Raw genomic sequence first — 24,230 nt, forward strand, 5'->3', positions numbered from 1 at the left:
TGCTCACATACAGAGGCGTCATAGGGGGCACAAGAGCACGTACCCCCCTCAGACCTGTCCTATTTTTTAACACACACACACACACACATGCACTTGGCATTCACCCAGGCAGCCTCATCAGTCTTTAACATCCCATCTGTTTTCTTCCCAGTCTTATCATATACAGGAGCTTCTGAAGTAGGATTCCTGCAGTAACTCATAGCTCCTTCTTTGGCAGTAATAGCCAGATATACAGTTAGACCCCACCCTAAGACTCAGTGCCCGGAACATTCTTTACAGTCTTTGCTCCTCTCCACTGTATATCCAGTCTATTGCACCATAAAACCTATGGGAGGTATATCTGCCTCTAATGTTATTGTCAGTAGCTAATCTTAACCACCCTGCAGCGCTCACTGTAGCAGAGACTCATCAATCCTCCATTTGGAAGGGGCTCAGCTTTTTGGCGGCTGGGCGCTGGACCGGGTGACGTCACTAGTGTCTTGGCGGCTCTCTGGCGGCTAGTTAATTGTGTTTGTGACACCTGCAGGCTGTAGCGGCAGCGGCGTTCACACTGTCTGTGGCGTGTGGCGTCAAGAGAGCGCCACTGATTTCCCAGAGGTCCCGGTACCGCTTGGTGTGTAAACGCGAACACAGCCACCTCTGCCAGCCAGCCTGGCTTATTACCTGCCTACAGTTATACGGTGCAATTACTTCCTTCTTAACAGAGATCTAAAATTGCATTAGGCTATTTTTTAAAAATATTTTTAGTCATTTAGCAGACGCTCTTATCCAGAGCGACTTACAGGAGCAATTAGGGTTAAGTGCCTTGCTCAAGGGCACATCGACAGATTTTTCACCTAGTCGGCTCGGGGATTAGAACCAGCGACCTTTCGGTTACTGGCACAACGCTCTTAACCACTAAGCTACTTGCCGCCCCATATCACTTCTACTCCCATGGAATGTAAAATGGCTGGTAGTAAGAGGTCATCAGTGATGATAAAAGTACCCAATTGTCATACTTGAGTAAAAGTAAAGATACCTCAATAGAAAATGACTCAAGTAAAAGTGAAAGTCCCCCAGTAAAATACTACTTGAGTAAAAATCTAAAAGTATTAGGTTTAAATACAGTATACTTAAGTATCCAAAGTAAATGTAATTGCTAAAATATTGTTAAGTATCAAAAGTAAAAGTATAAATCATTTCAAAATCTTTATATTAAGCAAACCAGACAGCACAATTGTCATGTTATTTTAATTGACGGATAGCCAGGGGCACACTCCAACACTCAGATATAATTTACAAACTAAACATTTGTGTTTAGTGAGTCCGGCAGATCAGAGGCAGTAGGGATGACCAGGGATGTTCTCTTGATAAGTGTGTGAAATGGAACATTTTGGAGTAAAAAGTATATTATTTTCTTTAGGAATGTAGTGAAGTAAAAGTAAAAGTTTAAAAATATATAAACATTAAAGTAAAGTACAGATACCCTAAAAGTAGTGTTTTAAAGTATTTTTACTTAAGTACTTTTCACCACTGGGGGTAATGATATGTTCCATAGCATCATCAACTGCTCTTCTAATGGAAACGCTTTCCCAGAGCCTGGTAATAAAAACCAATAGAAAGTTGAAATCCAATAGAAGCCAATGAAAATTACTACTCATAGTGTATCTTGTGGCAGATTGGGTTGTTATTCCGTTGTCATGGCAAACATCTAGGGCTATGGCCCGACAACAAGACAACAAATTACAAAGGAGTTGGTAAAAGCACACACAGATCCGCAACCGGACTAAATGTCATGCACTCTAACTGTAGTCAGCCCCTCTAAGCTGTATGTCGGCAGGGTCGAGGGGGCAACTTGTTCTCCTGTAGCTGCCTGACTCTGCTGATCCCTTCCTACAGCAGTGGGAGCAGAGAGCTGCAGCCTATGGCTGAACGACTGTTCACTCTGTGTTTCCTAACTATGCTGAGTTGCTGACGCACGTCTGGGAGGGAGGGCAAGAGGAAGGGAGGGAGGAGGGAGGGAGGGAGAGAGGAGGAAGGGAGAGAGGAGGAAGGGAGAGAGGAGGGAGCGAGAAATGGAGAGGCATGGAGACAGAGGGAAACAGAAAGAGACAGGGAGACGGAGAGAATGAGATTGGGAAGGGGAGGGAGAATGTGGAAGTGGAAGAAGTGGGAGATGTGCATGGGGGGGAGGGGTACCCAGATGTCTCATTCTCTCTCCAGCTGTTAGCTCCAGGTCCAGTAGTCATGTTAGTGTTAAGGTGATTTACACAACAAGGCTGTTAGCGCCCTAGCAGCTAGCATGCTGCTCAGTCGTCCAACTTCTTTAATAAAACAGAGCTACAGCTTTAACAGACGGGGGGTACACTTCATGACCAAAAGTATGTGGAACATCTCATTCCAAAATCATGGGCATTAATATGGAGTTGGTCCCCCTTTTGCTGCTATAACAGCCTCCACTCTTCTGGGAAGGCTTTCCACTAGACGTTGGAACATTGCTGCGGGGACTTGCTTCCATTCAACCACAAGAGCATTAGTGAGGTTGGTCACTGATGTTGGGCGATTACGCCTGGCTCGCAGTCAGCGTTACAATTCATCCTAAAGGTGTTCTATGGGGTTGAAGTCAGGGCTCAGTGCAGGCTAGTCAAGTTCTTCCACACCGATCTTGACAAACCATTTCTGTATGGATCTCGCTTTGTGCTCAGGGGCATTGTCATGCTGAAACAGGAAAGGGCCTTCCCCAAACTGTTGCCACAAAGTTGGAAGCACAGAATCATCTAGAATGTCATTGTATGCTGTAGCGTTAGGATTTCCCTTCACTGGAACTAAAGGGTCTTACAGATGACACTATGCATTGGGGCAGGTAGTGTTCTCCTGGCATCCGCCAAACTCAGATTTGTCTGTCAGACTGCCAGATGGAGAAGCGGGATTCATCACTCCAGAGAAAGCGTTTCCACTGCTCCAAGTCCAATGGCGGCGAGCTTTACACCACTCCAACTGACGCTTGGCATTGCATGATCTTAGGCTTGTGTGCGGCTGCTCGGCCATGGAAACCCATTTCATGAAGTTCCGACGAACAGTTATTGTGCTGACGTTGCTTCCAGAGGCAGTTTGGAACTCGGTAGTGAGTGTTGCAACAGAGGACAGACGATTTTTACACGTTACGAACTTCAGCACTCGGCGGTCCCCTTCTGTGACCTTCTGTTTTCTACCACTTCATGGCTGAGCAGTTGTTACTCCTAGACGTTTCCACTTCACAGTAACAGCACTTACAGTTGACCGGGGCAGCTCTAGCAGGGCAGAAATTTGACGAACTGACTTGTTGGAAAGGTAGCATCCTATGACGGTGCCACGTTCAAAGTCACTGAGCTCTTCAGTAAGGCCATCCTACTGCCAATGTTTGTCCATAGAGATTGAATGGCTGTGTGCTCGATTGTATATACCTGTCAGCAACATGTGTGGCTGAAATTGCCTAATACACACATTTTAAGTGGTGTCCAAATACCTTTCTATATACAGTGCATTCGGAAAGTATTCAGACCCCTTGACTTTTTCCACATTTTGTTATGTTACAGCCTTATTCTAAAATTGATTAAATTATGTTTTTCCCCTCATGAATCTACACACAAAACCCCATAATGACAAAACGGAAACAGGATTTCGCAGAAATACCTTATTTACCTAAGTATTCAGACCCTTTGCTATGAGACTCGAAATTGAGCTCAGGTGCATCCAGTTTCCATTGATCATCCTTGAGATGTTTCTACAACTTTCTGGAGTCCACCTGTGGTAAATTCAATTGATTGGAAATTATTTGGAAAGGCACACACCTGTCTATATAAGGTACCTCAGTTGACAGTGCATGTCAGAGCAAAAACCAAGCCATGAGGTCAAAGGAATTGTCCGTAGAGCTCCGAGAAAGGATTGTGTCGAAGCACATATCTTGGGAAGGGTACCAAAACAATTCTGCATCATTGAAGGTCCCCAAGAACATAGTAGCCTCCATCATTCTTAAATGGAAGAAGTTTGGAACCACTCTTCCTAGATCTGGCCACCCGGCCAAACCGAGCAATCGGGGGAGAAGGGCATTGATCAGGGAGGTGACCAAGAACCAGATGGTCACTCTGACAGAGCTCCAGAGTTCCTCTGTGTAGTTGGGAGAACCTTCCAGAAGAACAACCATCTCTGCAAAATTCCACCAATCAGGCCTTTATTGTAGAGTGGCCAGACGGAAGCCGCTCCTCAGTAAAAGGCACATGACAGCCCGCTTGGAGTTTGCCAAAAGGCACCTAAAGGACTCTGACCATGAGAAACAAAATTCTCTGGTCTGATGAAACCAAGATTGAACTCTTTGGCCTGAATGCCAATTGTAACATCTGGAGGAAACCTGGCATCATCCCTACAGTGAAGCATGGTGGTGGCATCATCATGCTGTGGGGATGTTATTCAGCAGCAGGGACTGGCAGACTATTCAGGATCAAGCGAAAGATGAACGGAGCAAAGTACAGAGAGATCCATGATGAAAACCTGCTCCAGAACGCTCAGGACCTCAGAGAGGTGTGAAGGTACACCTTCCAACAGGACAATGACCCTAACCTGACAGAGCTTGAGAGGATCTGCATAGAAGAATGGGAGAAACTCCCCAAATACAGGCGTGCCAAGCTTGTAGAGTCATACCCAAGAAGGTTTGAGGCTGTAATTGCTGACAAAGGTGCTTCAACAAAGTACTGAGTAAAGGGTCTGAAAACATATGTAAATGTAATATTTCAGAGGCATGAGCAATATAATTGTAAACTTGTCATTGAGATGCCTTGTATTTGGTGTGAGCAGTAGAGTTGTAAATGTGTAATTGAGATGCCTTGTATTTGGTGTGAGCAGTAGAATTGTAAACTTGTCATTGAGATTTACATTTACATTTTAGTCATTTAGCAGACGCTCTTATCCAGAGCGACTTACAGTTAGTGAGTGCATACATTTTTAACAACTCTACTGTTCACATCAAATACAAGGCAACTTTATGACAAGTTTACAACTCTACTGTTCACATGAAATACAAGGCATCTCAATGACAAGTTTACAACTCTACTGCTCACACCAAATACAAGGTATCTGTTAGATAAGTTTACAACTCTACTGGTCACACCAAATACATGGCACCTCAAAGACAAGTTTACAACTCTACTGTTCACACCAAATACAAGGCACCTCAAAGACAAGTTTACAACTCTACTGTTCACACCAAATACAAGGCATCTCAATGACAAGTTTACAACTTCTTACTCTATAGATTCTAAACTAAATTCTAAACTATACACCATGGTTGTTGTTGTTGCAGCAGCTGATCGATAGCGGAGGGAAGTGTAACACTGTGATAATATTGTGATTGACTTCAGTAATAATTATAGCAAAATGTTTAATTAGAGCCTCTAGGGTTCTTGTATTAAGATCTGATTGATGGAGTGAGCAATTAAAACGTGAACTGATCAAATGACGACATCTCATTTTAAGTGGCCATTTTGGAATAACATTGAGGAAATTACTGGTGCTCTTATGAATTTCAAAGTTGTTGGTTTAATTGGGCTGCGCTTAAAACGTGTAAATAGTAACATGTTTTGTTTATCTTTTGAAAGAAATTACTGTGTATGCTTTGTAAGTGTATTTGGCTAATTGGTTTTATAATAAGCAAAGTTTTCTCTAAATTGTCTGTCACTTTTCTGGCCAAAATATCAAGCTTCATTTAATTGATCATCTTAAATAACTTATTTTTTTGATCACCGGCCATTGAACCAAAAAATTATAATCTAAGGCAGAATATAGGATTTAATTAAAAACAGATTTGCCTGTTGAATAATAAAGGAAGCTTTCATTACTTGTTTTTCTTTTTATCAAATACCAAATGCAAGTGACATGGAAGGTCTACCTGTTCATTTTCCAGCTATGGTTTTCTATGGGTCATTGGTAATCTAAAGCATCAGCAGGTATTAATAGGTGTAATAACCGAGGCACAGTTGTTTTGAATACCTCCTGGCTAACATTAAATTCACTTATCACTCTAATGTGCTCGGAATTCCACTGAGAAATTACAATAGTTGCTTTTTCTAATTGGAGAATTGTAATGAGCACAGCCATCCATGTCATTGTTAAGTAAATCCCTTTTCTCTTCTGCCTTGGATCGACCCAAACCTTCCCCACTCGTTGCACATTCACATCAACTAATATGACTCACAGTTTAATGACTGCCTGTAATTCAGGTTTAAATCTAGAATAAATATTAAATTAAACTGTAAGACTTTTTAACCAACCTTGATTAAATCAGTATGGACCAACTGACCCGTGTTATGGATGTGATTACGGTTAGTCCCCTATATTCCCATATTGACATAAAAATGACTTTATGTATTTACATTTCATGTTCTAGTCATTTAGCAGATGCTCTTCTCCAGAGTGACGTACATTACATGTATTAAATTGTATTGAACCTGTTCCCCTTGAGTACCCTACAGTAGGATTACAGTTTGCCCACGTTGACAAAAAGCAGCATAGTTGTATATATTAACACCTTCGAATTTATGATTACAGTTATTTTCCTATGTCCTCACATACATTGACATACATCAAATGTGTGCGTGTGGTATGTGTTGTATGTTGACCTTGTTCTCCATCCAATCCCCCCAGGACCTAGCACCACCTGTACGGAGGACTCCTGCTACAATCAGGGCGTGTGTCTCCAGCAGTGGGAGGGTTTCTCCTGCGACTGCACCATGACGTCCTATGGAGGCTCCTTCTGTAGCGACCGTGAGTACACACAATATCTCTCGCCAACGTCGCCGTGCTGGGTTGTGTGAAGGTTGTGTGTGTTGTGTGAAGGTTGTGAATGTTGTGTTGTGTAGGGCTTAGGGTGGACTGGTTGTATTTAAGCAATAAGGCACGAGGGGGTGTGGTATATGGCCAATATACCATGGCTAAGGGCTGTTCTTACGCACAACGCAATGCAGAGTGCCTGGATACAGCCCTTAGCCGTGGTATGTTGGCTATATTCCACAAACCCCCGAGGTGCCTTATTGCTATTATAAACTGGTTACCAACGTAATTAGAGCACAAAAAATACGTTTTTTCATACCTGTGGTATATCTGAACATATACCACGGGTATGAAAAAACATGTATTTTTAGTACTCCAATTACATTGGTAACCTGTCAGCCAATCAACATTCAGGGCTCGAACCACCCAGTTTATAAATGGGTATAGACTACTTTCAGTTGCAGGTGGTATAAAGTATGTCGTGTTTGGTTTGAAGTGTCTTTTGGCTCTGTGTTTGGTAGCTCTCTGGCGCCTCCCTAGCGGACACATTAAGTGATGAACGCTTGTTTGTATGAGACACTCATGTGGTTGAGTTAGCATTCTATCCATATCCCCCACAGGCTAAATTCATCTAGAACACGGCCAGAGGGACAAGGTCCAAGCTTCATAGAGCAGTGGGTTTACTTTGTTAGTTTATTAAGGAGTTAAGCTCAGATCCATATTCAATTGACCTCCCTCCTGCCCTCAGACCCCTTTAGAACACTCCTTCTTATCTTGCCTATGAGGGAGTTGTTGTTGTTGTTGTTGTTGGTGTTTGTTAGAGAGACTATGATTGGCTAAGACAATCAGGCTCTGACTAGGAAGAGGCTGTAGCAGTGTGCTCTCCAGGAAGAGGAGGAAGAGGAGGAAGAGGAGGGTGATAACGGCTGCCTGTGAACGACAGCCACGCTGAGATGAACAGAGATCCCATCCCTCGCTCCTTGAAAGGACAGGGGAAGATGCCTATGCTCTCCTAGCTCAGCGTAGTGGCAGTGGGGGTATTAGTGAGTTTAATATCCTGATTTATTTTTAAAGATTGGAGAGATTGGAGTGTGGCACTGAGCCAGCACGAGGCCTTGCACTACTTACTAGGCTGAGATGCCCAGAAGCGGCCAAGGAGGCTGGTGAATGTGTGTGTGTGTGTGTGTGTGTGTGTGTAGGTAAAGAGAGAGAGCGATCCTTCCAGCAGCCAGCCCCAAAGCCTCTTTACATTTACAAACAACCAAAATATCTCCCAGGATCAAGCTCTTTCCATAGCAATTGCTACCACCTGACGTATCACCCAGGGAGTGATTTAGTTCTGATTAAAGCAGTTGTACTGACTGACTGTCTAATGGAAGACATCAATCAGCGGCTTCCAAAACACTGAGTCACTGGACCACTGGGCCTAGCTAATAGGACCCTATCCCTTTGGTTTGCCGACCATTGCTTTTGCTGTTGCGGAACATTCTAAAAGAAAATCAAGAACAATTAGGATAACTTGTTTTCAAGGGCAAAGCAGGTTTTATTTTTCATAACATTTGATTTTAAGACGTATAAGTATAATGAATGGTGGGTCTTTTTCAGGTCGGCTCAGATACATTCATATATTATAATATATATTAAACTGAGAGTACTATTGGCTGCTGGCTAGGTCTCACTTCTCTTCTCTCCTCCAGACACTAGTAAAATTGACTATTTGCATGGTTCTGCTGTGTGTTGCTGTTGTATTCCTGTCTGTTTCTTCCATAGCCCCACAACTATCGTCTCTTCATTCGAAAAAGCCGAAGAGACTTCCTTTACTCCCGTCTGTAAGAAGAGACAAAACCCTCTCCTTTACCGTTCTTTAACTGGAACATATTTGTTCTCAGTGACGTTCAAGTTCCTATTCTGTCTTGTTATCAGTCAAGTTCCTGCACACAACTCTATCTGGTTAAATAAGACTGATTTGAAGACTTCTATCCTTCAGCTTTCTTGACTTGTATAACATTGATTTGAAGACGCAATGTGTCACTTTTTTTAGGAATTTTCCTTCCTCCACCAATGCAAGGTAGGACTGTGTACGAGTGGAGCCACTGACGTTCTCCAACTCTTTGTGCCTATGCATACCATTGTGAATTTGAAAATAGTGATGATTTAAAAGTGTACTGTAACTGCTTTGAACAAGTGTAAGGTTTACAATGGACTCTCAATAGGTCTTGATTCTTCTCCTGCATATGCGCCATAGGCTATAGAGTGTGTACAGCCATTGGTTTGAAAAGAAGAGCATTTTCGCTGATAACGTGTAATATGCTTTACAAAGGAGCAGGTGTTGAGCATTTGAATAACTTTCAGGGTGCCTTTATATTTAAGGTGCCTTTATAATTACTTCAAACAATCATGCGAACACACACACACACACACCATATGTTTTACTATCCTTGTGAGGACCTTTAATTGATTTCCTTTTAAAATCCTATTTTCCCTAACGCCTAACCCTAAACCTAACCCGAACTCTTAACCCTAACCCTAAACCTAACCCCTAACCCTAATCCCTAAGCTTAAAATAGCCTTTGTCCTCGTGGGGATGTGGGAAATGAGAATTTTCCTTGTTTTATAATCCTTGTTGGGACTTTTAGGAATTTCTGGATTTTCTGGTACCCATTAAGATAGTAATACAAGCTCACACACACGTACACGCACATGCACGCACTCACACACACACACACACACACACACACAAATCATTTGCTCAAACAGTGTGATACTATATATTTGGTCTCTTGCTCTGCCACTGATGCGTGTTGAGTATTCAGCAGTGCATGCGTGTGTTATGTATTCTGTGTGTGTGTGTGTAGATCCTGGTGGAGTGTTTGAGGGGCATAAAGTGCTCTGCAGCAGCTGTGCAGGTGGCCTCCCTGTGTCCATTCCATTCATCTCATCTGAGAGAATGGACCTGTCTGATCTGAATGCAGCTAGGTTGAAATGTACCTGAGAATGAAATGCATCTCACGAGCACAGCGACACACGTGACTGCAGTCTTGATCGCGCACACAGTCAGAGATGAGCAATTATGTTATCTGACCCTCCCACTCAGTGGCATATTGAGACATAGGAAAACACTCACACGTACGCTCACACCGCGACCCCCACTGCTCACCCTCCACACACCCACCCGCACACGCATCCCTTCACCACCCCTAAAAAGAGATATGAAAATCAATAGAAGTTTCATCAAAGAAGAATAAAGAATTGGAATGGAATGATTTCAGGCCTTTTTTTTACTGCAGTCTTAAATTATCATAATGATTCTCCCTGGCCCACTACTCGTTCTCTTTGTGGTTTTCCATCCAGGCCCCCTTGTTGGCTGTAAAGAGGAGCGAGGCCTTGGAACTATGGGAGCCAGTGTGTGTGTGGGTGTGTGTGTGTGTGTGTGTGTGTGTGTGTGTGTGTGAATTCCGCCCAGCGCGCTTTATCGCTATAGCCAGATGGTCACAGCGGAGATGAGCCTTCGCTCACATGAAAGGGGTGGGCAAGACACACGCAAACACACGCACACACGCTTTGGTTGGTAGAGAGACCGATAAACGCTAGATAATATCCATTTGTTTCCGACTCCTTACTTTGGGCAGGAGAGGCTTCTTTTCTAAAGTATCTTCAAATTTCAAGAGTGCACTCAATTATAATCCTACGCTAGCCTGGATGTCAAATAGCATTGTTGCTCCACTCACCGTTTATGAACACAGATGAGGTCCCGTTAGCTCAGTTGGTAGAGCATGGCGCCAGGGTTGCGGGTTCGATTCCCACGGGGGGCCAGTATGGGAAGAAAAAAAATATGTATGTCGCTCTGGATAAGAGCGTCTGCTAAATGACGTAAATGTAAATATTAATTTACTACAAAACTGCCGGGAGAGACTGTTGTTGTAGGCTATTTACCACACAATATTTGACAGTGATGTTTATGATAATATTTCCCACAAACCACTAAATACCACAGAAACAAGACGCCTTGACAAAAACACGGCTAGACCTATCAATGTCCTCATTATTCCAATTATCTTTATTGCATGATAAATGCTGCGGAGGCCGAAGCAGTTAATGGCATGGGAATGTGTCACAATCTATCTGGAGGTACGTTTCTTTGAAGATTCACACACCTTCGTTCCCTGGGGGACATAACATGGTGTGACGTGTGGAGGCGGTGTCCGATAAATGGGAAGTGCCCAGGTTAGCTGTTCTAAGGGCTGTTCTGAGGCCTGTTGTTGAGGCCCAAGCCCTCCGGCAGTTCTTCTAATGCATCAGAGATGTGGCATTTTCAGCGCTTTGGTCACACACTTCTCCTAGCATTAGCCATTCTCCTCACAGACTCAGATTTTACTTTTACACTTGAAGTGCTCTGCTCGTTTGAGTCTGACTACAGAGTTAATCCGTTTTGGGGTTAAGGCAGCTTGGAAAGTATTTTTGGCAGTTATATTTGAATAAACGGCAATAGATTGTTTTTTATACTGTATATGAGAAAACTCACATAAAATCCAGACTGGAGACCCCTGCTCTGTCTCTCTCATGTTTTCCTCTTGCATGATTTATGAGAGCTTCCTCATAACAGGAACAACAGAAGACCAGTGGAGACCTCAGAGAGAAGGATTGATTGACAGCTATCTGTCGGAGGTTGACCCAAAGATACAGAACCATCTGTTCACTTCTCTTCATCCATTTGTCGAAATAAATGTTTTTTCACCAGTATTCCGAGTGTTCCTTCCTATGAACTCAACTGAGAATGAGACGAAGCCAATCCAAAGAGGATATTTGGAGACATATCCTTTTGGAAATGTTCCCTGTTTTGTTGTGTAGAGTGGTATTGTTGCCAGTGGCCCACTCTGTGACGGTGTCGCATGTGGACGTCTGATATCTCTGTTGGATGAGAGAAACAAAGGCAACTGATTATCATGCCGTTTCCACACACACACCCCACACACACACACACACACACACACACACACACACACACACACACACACACACACACACACACACACGCGCGCGTGCGCATACACACATACACACACACGCACATTCACATTCAGTGTGCAAGTGTTTGTTATTCCGAGGCAGTGTCAGGTGCACTGCTCCATTTTTCTGCATAGCGTATAAATGGAGCACTTGGTATTCTACAGTATTCATCAGTAACTAAATCAGATTGCACCGCTGTGGAAGTGCATGCAATGTGTGGCTTAGGTTTCAGCGTTCTGTGCGCATGGGTGTGCAAGTGTGTGGGTATATGTGTGTGTGTGTGCAAGTGTGTGTGTGCGTGTGTGTGCATGTCTACGCCACATCATGCTAACCTGATGCTGCATCTGTTCATTTCCTCCTTCACATGTCGTGGTTCTATCGTGGTTCTCAGAGACGCTGCGTTCCTCTGGCCTTGTTAGTGCCTGGTGTTAAGGGGATCCTTTTGTTTTGCAGCTGCTCGTGGATTTGAGGACTCCTTTTTCTGCTCTATGCAGGGAAAGTATCAATAGAGAATACTCTGTGTGTGTGTCTTCAGTTGTGTGTGCACGTGTGCTTGCATGGTGCGTTGTTCTAGTAAAGCCGGCTGCTGGTGCGCCGTGCCATCTAACATACTAAGTATGCTTGTCGGTCAGCAATACAGCAGTTCTCAGACACTCTTCTCCCTCTTTCTCTCTCTCCCTCCATCTCTCTCTCCCTCCATGAGGCACTCCATCTTTCTTTCCTCAGTGATTTTCTTCTTCTTCTTCTTCTTCTTCTTCTTCTTCTTCTTCTTCTTCTTCTTCTTCTTCTTCTTCTTCTTCTTCTTCTTCTTCTTCTTCTTCTATGGTATCATCAAAGACAGTACAGTACAAAGATAGGCTTAAACTGCTTCTCCAATAGAAATCCCTGATCACACTTGTGGGCGATGTCATGGCGACGTTGGTTATCTAAGCTCATACGTAGAAACACGTAATCGGGTCTAACGGTCGTCTCGCACTGAACTGCGTTGTTTTTGACAAAAATTAAAATGTGTCAGTTATCACAAGGTTGAAGTAACAACATGTTCAACTTCTTAAGACATTGGTTTGAATCTAGGTTGTGCCTTTAGATTTCAAGAAATTTAACAACTGAGGAATAATTTTTCAATTCTCTCATTGATTTCTCAAACCCCGGTCTTGTCTGTTTGGTATGTTTCGCAAGCGTTCCCAGAAGCCTCACGATGTTGCGCCTTTGGGTTTAGAAACTCTGTGGTATTGTCTTGGTAAGCCTGCTGTTGCAGAAGATGCTTTGGGAGAGTGGAGACGTGTTGTAGTTTCCACTGCGGTAAGTGTATAGGCCCAGAGTCAGTCCTGTCAATCAGTCAGTCAGTTCATGTTCTAACTAGGCTAATAGTGTAGGATATATGGTCTACAGGAAAAAGATTGGTAGTACTTACACAGCCATAACGCACACCAACCAGCAGCAGCATCGCTCTCGCTCCCTCTCAGCAGTCTTGATTTGAGCTGATTATTGAGATGCATGCAGCAACACGCCTCGCTGACAGGAATCGTTGACTGATCATCACTGGGTCTCACCCCCCCCTCCATTATTCCTCCTCCACCAAACTTTACTAGATGTTTCCACTTCACAGTAACAGCACTTACAGTTGACCAGGGCAGCTCTAGCAGGGCAGACATTTGATGAACTGACTTGTTGGAAAGGTGGCATCCTATGACGGTGCCACGTTGGAAGTCACTGAGCTCTTCAGTAGTCAGTCTGGGCCATTTTACTGCCAATGTTTGTCTATGGAGATTGCATGGCGGTGTGCTTGATTTTATACACCTGTCAGCAACTGGTGTGACTGAAATAGCCGAATCCACTAATGTGAAGGGGTGTCCACATACAGTGGCTTGCGAAAGTATTCACCCTCCTTGGCATTTTTCCTATTTTGTTGCCTTACAACCTGGAATTAAAATTGATTTTTTTGGGGTTTGTATAATTTGATTTACACAACATTCCTATCACTTTGGAGATGCAAAATATTTTTTATTGTGAAACAAACAAGAAATAAGACAAAAAAACAGAAAACTTGAGCTTGCATAACTATTCACCCCCCAAAAAAAAGTCAATACTTTGTAGAGCCACCTTTTGCAGCATTTACAGCTGCAAGTCTCTTGGGGTATGTCTCTATAAGCTTGGCACATCAAGCCACTGGGATTTTTGCCCATTCTTCAAGGCAAAACTGCTACAGCTCCTTCAAGTTGGATGGGTTCCGATGGTGTACAGCAATTTTTAAGTCATACCACAGATTCTAAATTGAATTGAGGTCTGGGCTTTGACTAGGCCATTCCAAGATATTTAAATGTTTCTCCTTAAACCACTTGAGTGTTGCTTTAGCAGTATGCTTAGGGTCATTGTCCTGCTGGAAGGTGAACCTCCATCCCAGTATCAAATCTCTGGAAGACTGAAACAGGTTTCCTTCAAGAACTTCCCTGTATTTAGCGCCATCCATCATTCCTTCAATTCTGACCAGTGTCCCAGTCCCTGCCGATGAAAAACATTGGTGTTCCAGGGGTTATGAGGTGTGTTGGGTTTGCGCCAGACATAGCGTTTTCCTTGATGGCCAAAAAGCTCAATTTTAGTCTCATCTGACCAGAGTACCTTCTTCCATATGTTTGGGGAGTCTCCCACATGCCTTTTGGCGAACACCAAACGTGTTTGCTTATTGTTTTCTTTAAGCAATGGCTTTTTTCTGGCCACTCTTCCGTAAAGCCCAGCTCTGTGGAGTGTGCGGCTTAAAGTGGTCCTATGGACAGATACTTCAATCTCTGCTGTGGAGCTTTGCAGCTCCTTCAGGGTTATCTTTGGTCTCTTTGTTGCCTCTCTGATTAATGCCCTCCTTGCCTGGTCCGTGAGTTTTGGTGGGCGGCCCTCTCTTGGCAGGTTTGTTGTGGTGCCATATTCTTAAAATATTTTAATAATGGATTCAATGGTACTCCGTGGGATGTTGAAAGTTTCTGATATTTTTTTATAACCCAACCCTGATCTGTACTTCTCCGCAACTTTGTCCCTGACCTGTTTGGAGAGCTTGGTCTTCATGGTGCCGCTTGCCTTGTGGTGCTCCTTGCTTAGTGGTGTTGCAGTCTCTGGGGGCTTTCAGAACAGGTGTATATACACTGAGATCATGTGACAGATCATGCAACACTTAGATTGCACACAGGTGGACTATATTTAACTAATTATGTGACTTTTGAAGGTAATTGATTGCACCAGATCTTATTTAGGAGCTTCATAGCAAAGGGGGTGAATACATATGCATGCACCACTTTTCCGTTATTTCTCTTTTAGAATTTTTTGAAACAAGTTATTTTTTTAATTCAACTTCACCAATTTGGATTATTTTGTGTATGTCCATTACATGAAATCCAAATACACATCCATTTAAATTACAGGTTGTAATGCAACAAAATAGGAAAATGCCAAGGGGGATGAATACTTTTGCGTGGCACTGTACTTTTCTATATGTGGTGTGGGGACGTTACAAGAATGTCTGTGCATACGCACCATCTCTCTCTCTCTCTCTCTCTCTCTCTCTCTCTCTCTCTCTCTCTCTCTCTCTCTCTCTCTCTCTCTCTCTCTCTCTCTCTCTCTCTCAATTCAATTTAAGGGCTTTATTGGCATGGGAAACATATGTTAACATTGCCATAGCAGGTGAAGTAGATAGTAAACAAAAGTGAAATAAACAATAAAAATTAAAAGCAAACATTACACTCAGAAGTTCCAAAAGAATAAAGACATGTCAAATGTCATATTATGTACAGTGGGGAGAACAAGTATTTGATACACTGCTGATTTTGCAGGTTTTCCTACTTACAAAGCATGTAGAGGTCTGTAATTTTTATCATAGGTACACTTCAGCTGTGAGAGACAGAATATAAAACAAAAATCCAGAAAATCACATTGTATGATTTTTAGGTAATTCATTTGCATTTTATTGCATGACATACGTATTTGATCACCTACCAACCAGTAAGAATTCCGGCTCTCACAGACTTGTTAGTTTTTCTTTAAGAAGCCCCCCAGTTCTTCACTCATTACCTGTATTAACTGCACCTGTTTGAACTCGTTACCTGTATAAAAGACACCTGTCCACACACTCAATCAAACAGACTCCAACCTCTCCACAATGGCCAAGACCAGAGAGCTGTGTAAGGACATCAGGGATAAAATTGTAGACCTGCACAAGGCTGGGATGGGCTACAGGACAATAGGCAAGCAGCTTGGTGAGAAGGCAACAACTGTTGGCACAATTATTAGAAAATGGAAGAAGTTCAAGATGATGGTCAATCACCCTCTGGGGCTCCATGCAAGATCTCACCTCGTGGGGCATCAATGATCATGAGGAAGGTGAGGGATCAGCCCAGAACTACACGGCAGGACCTGGTCAATGACCTGAAGAGAGCTGGGACCACAGTCTCAAAGAAAACCATTAGTAACACACTACGCCGTCATGGATTAAAATCCTGCAGCACACGCAAGGTCCCCCTGCTCAAGCCAGCGCATGTCCAGGCCCGTCTGAAGTTTGCCAATGACCATCTGGATGATCCAGAGGAGGAATGGGAGAAGGTCATGTGGTCTGATGAGACAAAAATATAGCTTTTTGGTCTAAACTCCACTCGCCGTGTTTGGAGGAAGAAGAAGGATGAGTACATCCCCAAGAACACCATCCCAACCGTGAAGCATGGAGGTGGAAACATCATTCTTTGGCGATGCTTTTCTGCAAAGGGGACAGGACGACTGCACCATATTGAGGGGAGGATGGATGGGGCCATGTATCGCGAGATCTTGGCCAACAACCTCCTTCCCTCAGTAAGAGCATTGAAGATGGGTCGTTCTGCTTTTCTGATGTATCAAATACTTATGTCATGCAATAAAATGCAAATGAATTACTTAAAAATCAGACAATGTGATTATCTGGATTTTTGTTTTAGATTCCGTCTCTCACAGTTGAAGTATACCTATGATAAAAATTACAGACCTCTACATGCTTTGTAAGTAGGAAAACCTGCAAAATCGGCAGTGTATAAAATACTTGTTCTCCCCACTGTATATATACAGTGTTGTAACAATGTGCAAATAGTTAAAGTACAAATGGGAAAATAAATAAACATAAATATGGGTTGTATTTACAATGGTGTTTGTTCTTCACTGGTTGCCCTTTTCTTGTGGCAACAGTCACAAATCTTGCTGCAGTGATTGCACACTGTGGTATTTCACCCAGTAGACATGGGAGTTGATCAACATTGGATTTGTTTTTGAATTCTTTGTGGATCTGTGTAATCTGAGGGAAGTATGTGTCTCTAATATGGTCATACATTTGGCAGGAGGTTAGGAAGTGCAGCTCAGTTTCCACCTCATTGGTGTGCACACGGCAGCCTTTCTCAATAGCAAGGCTATGCTCACTGAGTCTGTACATAGTCAAAGCTTTCCTTAAGTTTCAGTCAGTCACAGTGGTCAGGTATTATGCCACTGTGTACTCTCTGTTTAGGGCAAAATAGCATTCTAGTTTGCTCTGTTTTTTAAAAAAAATTCTTTCCAATATGTCAAGTAATTCTCTTTTTGTTTTCTCATGATTTGGTTGGGTCTAAATGTGTTGTTGCTGTCCTGGGGCTCTGTGGGGTCTGTTTGTGTTTGTGAACAGAGCCCCAGGACCAGCTTGCTTAGGGGACTCTTCTCCAAATTCTTCTCTCTGTAGGTGATGTCTTTGTTATGGAAGGTTTGGGAATCACTTCCTTTTAAGTGGTTATAGAATTTAACGTCTCTCTTCTGGATTTTGATAATTAGCGGGTTATTGGCCTGATTCTGCTCTGCATGCATTATTTGGAGTTTTTCATTGTATTCTGAGGATGTTTTTGCAGAATTCTGCATGCAGAGTCTCAATTTGGTGTTTGTCCCATTTTGTGAATTCTTGGTTGGTGAGTGGACCCCAGACGTCACAACCATAAAGGGCAATGGCTTCTATAACTGATTCAAGTATTTTTAGCAAGATCCTAATTGGTATGTCGAATTTTATGTTCCTTTTGATGGCATAGAAGGCCCTTCTTGCCTTGTCTCTCAGATCGTTCACAGCTTTGTGGAAGTTAACTGTGTTGATGTTTAGGCCGAGGTATGTATAGTTTTGTGTGTGCTCTAGGGCAACGGTCTCTAGATGGAATTTGTATTTGTGGTCCTGGCAACTGGATCTTTTTTGGAACACCATTATTTTGGTCTTACTGAGATTTATTGTCAGGGCCCAGGTCTGACAGAATCTGTGCAGAAGATCTAGGTGCTGCTGTAGGCCCTCTTTGGTCGGTGACAGAAGCACCAGATCATCAGCAAACAGTAGACATTTGACTTCAGATTCTAGTAGGGTGAGGCCGGGTGCTCCAGACTGTTCTAGTGCCCTTGCCAATTCGTTGATATATATGTTGAAGAGGGTGGGTCTCAAGCTGCATCCCTGTCTCACCCCACGGCCCTGTGGAAAGAAATGTGTGTGTTTTTTGCCAATTTTAACCACACACTTGTGTTTGTGTACATGGTTTTTATAATGTTGTATGTTTTTCCCTCAACACCACTTTCCATCAAGTTGTATAGCAGACCTTCCATGGCTAATTGAGTCAAAAGCTTTTTTGAAATCAACAAAGCATGAGAAGACTTTCCCTTTGTTTTTGTTTGTTTGTCAATTAGGGTTTGCAGGGTGAATACGTGGTCTGTCGTACGGTAATTTGGTAAAAAGCCAATTTGAATTTTGCTCAGAACTAGTTTTTACAGGACCGTAAATACAACCAACGCAGCGCCTTTATTGGTTGAAAATCCTCTGGAACAAATATACGATGAAGGGGATCTCTATCTGCTCCGACCCATACACCGGGGGACTGGAGGGATGAAGGGGATCTCTATCTGCTCTCTATTTTCTCTCTTAAATCCTGAGATATCAATTAAAAGCTAGATTGCTTTGTCGCCATATGGAGACATATCTATTTGTCCGTGAGGCAGTTTACCTGAGGTGTAGCTTTGGTAGGTTAGCGTAGCTAGCATCTGGCCAATTGTATCCTCAGGGTGAACAATTGAACTACGCTCAACTCTAATCAAAAGGCTCTGTATGGCTTTGTGGCGGAATGGAATGGTGGCGTTTTCCAGGTCATCATAGCGTAATTACTAAACTGATTGCTTCTTAACCGTAACACATATTAAAGGGCAATTAATGCCAGAGGTAATTGCTTTGAGACCCGCTCCCTCCACTCGCTAGCGTTATCAAAGGCCTAGCGTCTCATTGAAGAGGAGAGGAAGGGAGGGAAGTGGGAGACGGGTGAAAGAAAACAGCGGGAAAGCAATTATTTCTCAAAGCACTCGGATCACATGTGTTATATTAGTCAATTGTGTTTGTTGACGGTTTGTAAATCACAACTTCAAACGTCTGATTAGTGAGAGTGCCAGACCTGACTGGCTGTCGTGACACGTTGTCTGAATACACAAGCGCACGCACACACACACACCTGCACATAAACACACAGACATACACAAACACATAGTCCATTACGTGGCTAAGCATGGGGTAGCCTTTTTTTCATCATGCGCATTTTAGTTCTACCTGAGCATTAGATGTGGAATCACAGGCACTTACTGTTAAAAGCCCTTGTCATTTCAACCACTCAAGACTTCACAGTTCTTCCATTCCCAGCATTTGAGAGGTTGTCTTGATTCAAAGTTGCTTGCCACTGCATTATAACAAATAAAAAATAGGATGGTTTAAGTATGCATCTGTACAGAAAACAGCTTTTTCACTGTTTGTGATAAGAGTCAGAAAAATAGCCTCTCTGATCAACTCTTACAACCAAAATGACAAACGTTGCTGTTGATTTGATCAGTTTTCTTTAGGGGAGTGGGCTCAAGTGTAGATTATTACTTGTCGTAGAGTAGGAAAGAGAAGGAACCACTACTTTTTAGTATGGTATCATACGGTATCACACTGTCACATTCACCTGTTATGATGCATCCACAATGACAATAGCAACAGCCATCATTTGTGGCTTTCCTACACTGTAAATAGGTCAACGTCACATTTTGCTACTATCCAAACATAGGGCAGAGTACGTCAGAGGCCGCCACCTTCCTTTGTGTGTAGAAGTGCCTCAACGAGAGGTTGTTGATTATGAGATGAGGATGAATGGATGAATGAAGGAGGGATGGATGGAAGGAGGCCAGAGGTATAGGGCGTCCCTGACGTCAGTGTCATTAGGACGCCCAGCAACGGGCCATTCTGGAATAAATTATTTATCCTCCTTTTCTTTTCTGTCACTTCAAGCACTTCTTAACAGGGTTGGGCTCAATTGGAATTTAATGCAGTCAATTAAGGATGTAAAATAAAATTACAATTCAATTATATAAAAAAGGGCATTTATTTTCAATGACTTCTCAATAAACTGAAAAGTAGAAGCTATTTATTTGAAAAGTCCAACCCTGCTTCTTAATGCCTAGTATGTTTATACATTGCGGTGCTATCATGAGAAGCATATTAAGTAACTATACTCTATGTACCAACCACAAACACACACTGATGACACACAGTACAGCACAGTAACTCTTCATTTAAATACTATCAAATGGTGGTAGCTCTTTACTTCTTCCCCCAATGTTCTTGGCTTCTTGTCCAACATAGAGGGCCCTCTTTGTGAAGGGCAGCTTTTGCCATAGATTCATCGCTCTTTAACACATTGGATGTAACTGGAACATGTGTGCCTCAAAAAAACCATTGGCTATCTGTGGCTGTTGTTCCTTCTCCAATGGTTTCCTTTCCTGTACAGTGAGGGAAAAAAGTATTTAGTCAGCCACCAATTGTGCAAGTTCTCCCACTTAAAAAGATGAGAGAGGCCTGTAATTTTCATCATAGGTACACGTCAACTATGACAGACAAAATGAGATTTTTTTTTCCAGAAAATCACATTGTAGGATTTTTAATGAATTTATTTGCAAATTATGGTGGAAAACAAAGTATTTGGTCAATAACAAAAGTTTCTCAATACTTTGTTATATACCCTTTGTTGGCAATGACACAGGTCAAACGTTTTCTGTAAGTCTTCACAAGGTTTTCACACACTGTTGCTGGTATTTTGGCCCATTCCTCCATGCAGATCTCCTCTAGAGCAGTGACGTTTTGGGGCTGTCGCTGGGCAACACGGACTTTCAACTCCCTCCAAAGATTTTCTATGGGATTGAGATCTGGAGACTGGCTAGGCCACTCCAGGACCTTGAAATGCTTCTCACGAAGCCACTCCTTCGTTGCCCGGGCGGTGTGTTTGGGATCATTGTCATGCTGAAAGACCCAGCCACGTTTCATCTTCAATGCCCTTGCTGATGGAAGGAGGTTTTCACTCAAAATCTCACGATACATGGCCCCATTCATTCTTTCCTTTACACGGATCAGTCGTCCTGGTCCCTTTGCAGAAAAACAGCCCCAAAGCATGATGTTTCCACCCCATGCTTCACAGTAGGTATGGTGTTCTTTGGATGCAACTCAGCATTCTTTGTCCTCCAAACACGACGAGTTGAGTTTTTACCAAAAAGTTATATTTTGGTTTCATCTGACCATATGACATTCTCCCAATCCTCTTCTGGATCATCCAAATTCACTCTAGCAAACTTCAGACGGGCCTGGACATGTACTGGCATAAGCAGGGGGACACGTCTGGCACTGCAGGATTTGAGTCCCTGGTGGCGTAGTGTGTTACTGATGGTAGGCTTTGTTACTTTGGTCCCAGCTCTCTGCAGGTCATTCACTAGGTCCCCCCGTGTGGTTCTGGGATTTTTGCTCACCGTTCTTGTGATCATTTTGACCCCACAGGGTGAGATATTGCGTGGAGCCCCAGATCGAGGGAGATTATCAGTGGTCTTGTATGTCTTCCATTTCCTAATAATTGCTCCCACAGTTGATTTATTCAAACCAAGCTGCTTACCTATTGCAGATTCAGTCTTCCCAGCCTGGTGCAGGTCTACAATTTTGTTTCTGGTGTCCTTTGACAGCTCTTTGGTCTTGGCCATAGTGGAGTTTGGAGTGTGACTGTTTGAGGTTGTGGACAGGTGTCTTTTATACTGATAACAAGTTCAAACAGGTGCCATTAATACAGGTAATGAGTGGAGGACAGAGGAGCCTCTTAAAGAAGAAGTTAAAGGTCTGTGAGAGCCAGAAATCTTGCTTGTTTGTAGGTGACCAAATACTTATTTTCCACCATAATTTGCAAATAAATTCATTAAAAATCCTACAATGTGATTTTCTGGAGAAAAAAAATCTCAATTTGTCTGTCATAGTTGACGTGTACCTATGATGAAAATTACAGGCCTCTCTCATCTTTTTAAGTGGGAGAACTTGCACAATTGGTGGCTGACTAAATACTTTTTTCCCCCACTGCATATGATGGCAATGACAAGTGTGATCTCCCCAGAAGAGGCTGACTAAATGGACCCAGTGTGGTGCCTTGGTGATTAAGCCAATGGCTGGAACAGCACATCTCCACTGCAGGAGGGAAACCCAAGGACAACAACATCCTTCCATCCCTTCCTTCCTCCATCTATCCCTCCACCTCTCCCACTGGGCTGTGTGATTTTCATATAGTCCCTGTCCTCCCATGGTGATGTTCCAAAGTCCACATTAAAACGTTCTCTCTCTCTCTCTCTCTCTCTCTCTCTCTCTCTCTCTCTCTCTCTCTCTCTCTGTCTCTCGTCAGGAGTGCCACTATTTCAGACTCTAGGGCTTTCATTGATCTGGTGATGTCTTTGGTGACATTCCTCGTGTATTGATTACAGAATTGTTGAATCTGGATTTTCCCTATATCCCACCACTGTTGAAGGGATACAAAACTGGCCTTTTGAGACCTCCACCTCTCCCAGAAAAAACTAAAACATTTCCTGAAGTGAGCATTACTCAATAAAGTTATATTAAAATGCCAGTATGCGCTTTTGGGTTTTACAGCGTTAATGAACACCACCTCTGTTATTAAACAATGATGAGAAAATCCCACTGGGGTTATCACACTTGATTTACAGACCTGAGATTGATGCTCAAAACAATAAAACCTATCTAACCTGGCCATAGAGATGGTGTTCTCTCTCACATGTGCCCAGGTGTACTGTCTCGTGCCTCCATGTTGACTACGCCAAATATCACACAGTTCATGTGTTTCAATGAGGCGTTTAAAAAAAGTCCTTGAGGCTATATGAGGTTCTTTGTGATTTCTATCTAAATCAAGTAACTTGGATTGGGGTGGTTGAAATGGTGGAAGGGAGGATGAGGAGATGGCATTGGTTGTTATCTCGTATGTCATATAGGGGGTGCACTATTATAGTTAACAATGTGATTGCCTCTGCACTGTGGCATGGTTGTCAGTTTTAGAGCCACCATCTGGCCTTCTGGCTAAGATACAGGTGATTATTGTAGATTTATTTTGGGATAAATATCATTGGGTTCCACAAAGTGTTTTTTGTATTTGTCAAAAGAAGAGGGGGGACAAGGTACATCTTGCTAGTAGGGCTGCTGCTTTCCGGTTTCAGTTTATTCAAAGGTTGCTTTATGGACCGGAAAATGTGGTTTGGAGAGGGGTGGCAGGTCTTGTATTACAGCAGGTTGGGGGATTAGGTTTAAAGACGGCTATATTTTTGGTTGATAGTAGCCAATTTCTAGGGAGGGAGTACCTCCGTTTTACAGAGGCCTTCTTAGAGTGTGGAGCATAATGAAGGTGTCCAGATTAACTCCAGCGGAGTCAGTGCATTGGCTGTTGGAAGAACCTCTGGTGTATGGGGCAAGACTGGATTGTACAACTGCAGCTGTTTCACATTTCTCCAAGATTCTGGTGAAGGGCAAAATCATCACCTTAAAACAGTTAATGGCCATGGCTGGGCCCACCTTAATGGATGGAAGACGGGTGGCTGAACATTTGGGGGTGAGGTCAGAAAGGATTGTCGGACAACTGCTGGGAAGCTGCAGGAAGGCTCTGTCAGCAGAAGAGTGGGGTATGCTTAATAGTCACAAGAAGAAGGTACAAGATGAAAACGTCTCATTTCCAAGACTAGGGATTACACCCAATATCCCAGAGTCAGAAAGAAAGGCGTTATTAATGGATTTGAGAGGGTTGGGAGCGGTGGGTTTGGATGAGGTGAATGGGAAATACTTATATAGGGGGGGTGTCAAGGTGTTGAATAAAGATACATAGAAAAATAGAAAAGACACTCCATGGAGGGTAAAATTGGGCATTGATGACAAGGTAAAGCCAGCATGGAGAGCACTGTACAAGCCTCCGTTACAAAAGGGTACTGGTGATATGCAATGGAGGGTTTTTGCATGGCATCATTGCAGTTAATGCTTTTGTATCTGTTATTGACTCAGATGTCGGAGATGGATGTCCTTTTTGTAATATAAGAGAAACCATTTTTGAGTGTGAGAGGATAAAACCTCT

At 42.9% G+C, this 24,230-nt stretch overlaps 1 protein-coding gene across 1 annotated transcript in view; it reads left to right on the top strand.

The window, feature by feature from the left end:
- The window catches only part of LOC121571120 (neurexin-2), a 712,543-nt gene that overhangs the window by 335,908 nt on the left and 352,405 nt on the right, over positions 1-24,230 (top strand). The window contains 1 exon segment of the mRNA XM_041882424.2: positions 6,655-6,774. Coding sequence (XP_041738358.2) covers positions 6,655-6,774 — 120 coding nt within the window.

The sequence above is a fragment of the Coregonus clupeaformis genome, chromosome 8 (assembly GCF_020615455.1).
Source record: "Coregonus clupeaformis isolate EN_2021a chromosome 8, ASM2061545v1, whole genome shotgun sequence".
NCBI lineage: Eukaryota > Metazoa > Chordata > Actinopteri > Salmoniformes > Salmonidae > Coregonus > Coregonus clupeaformis.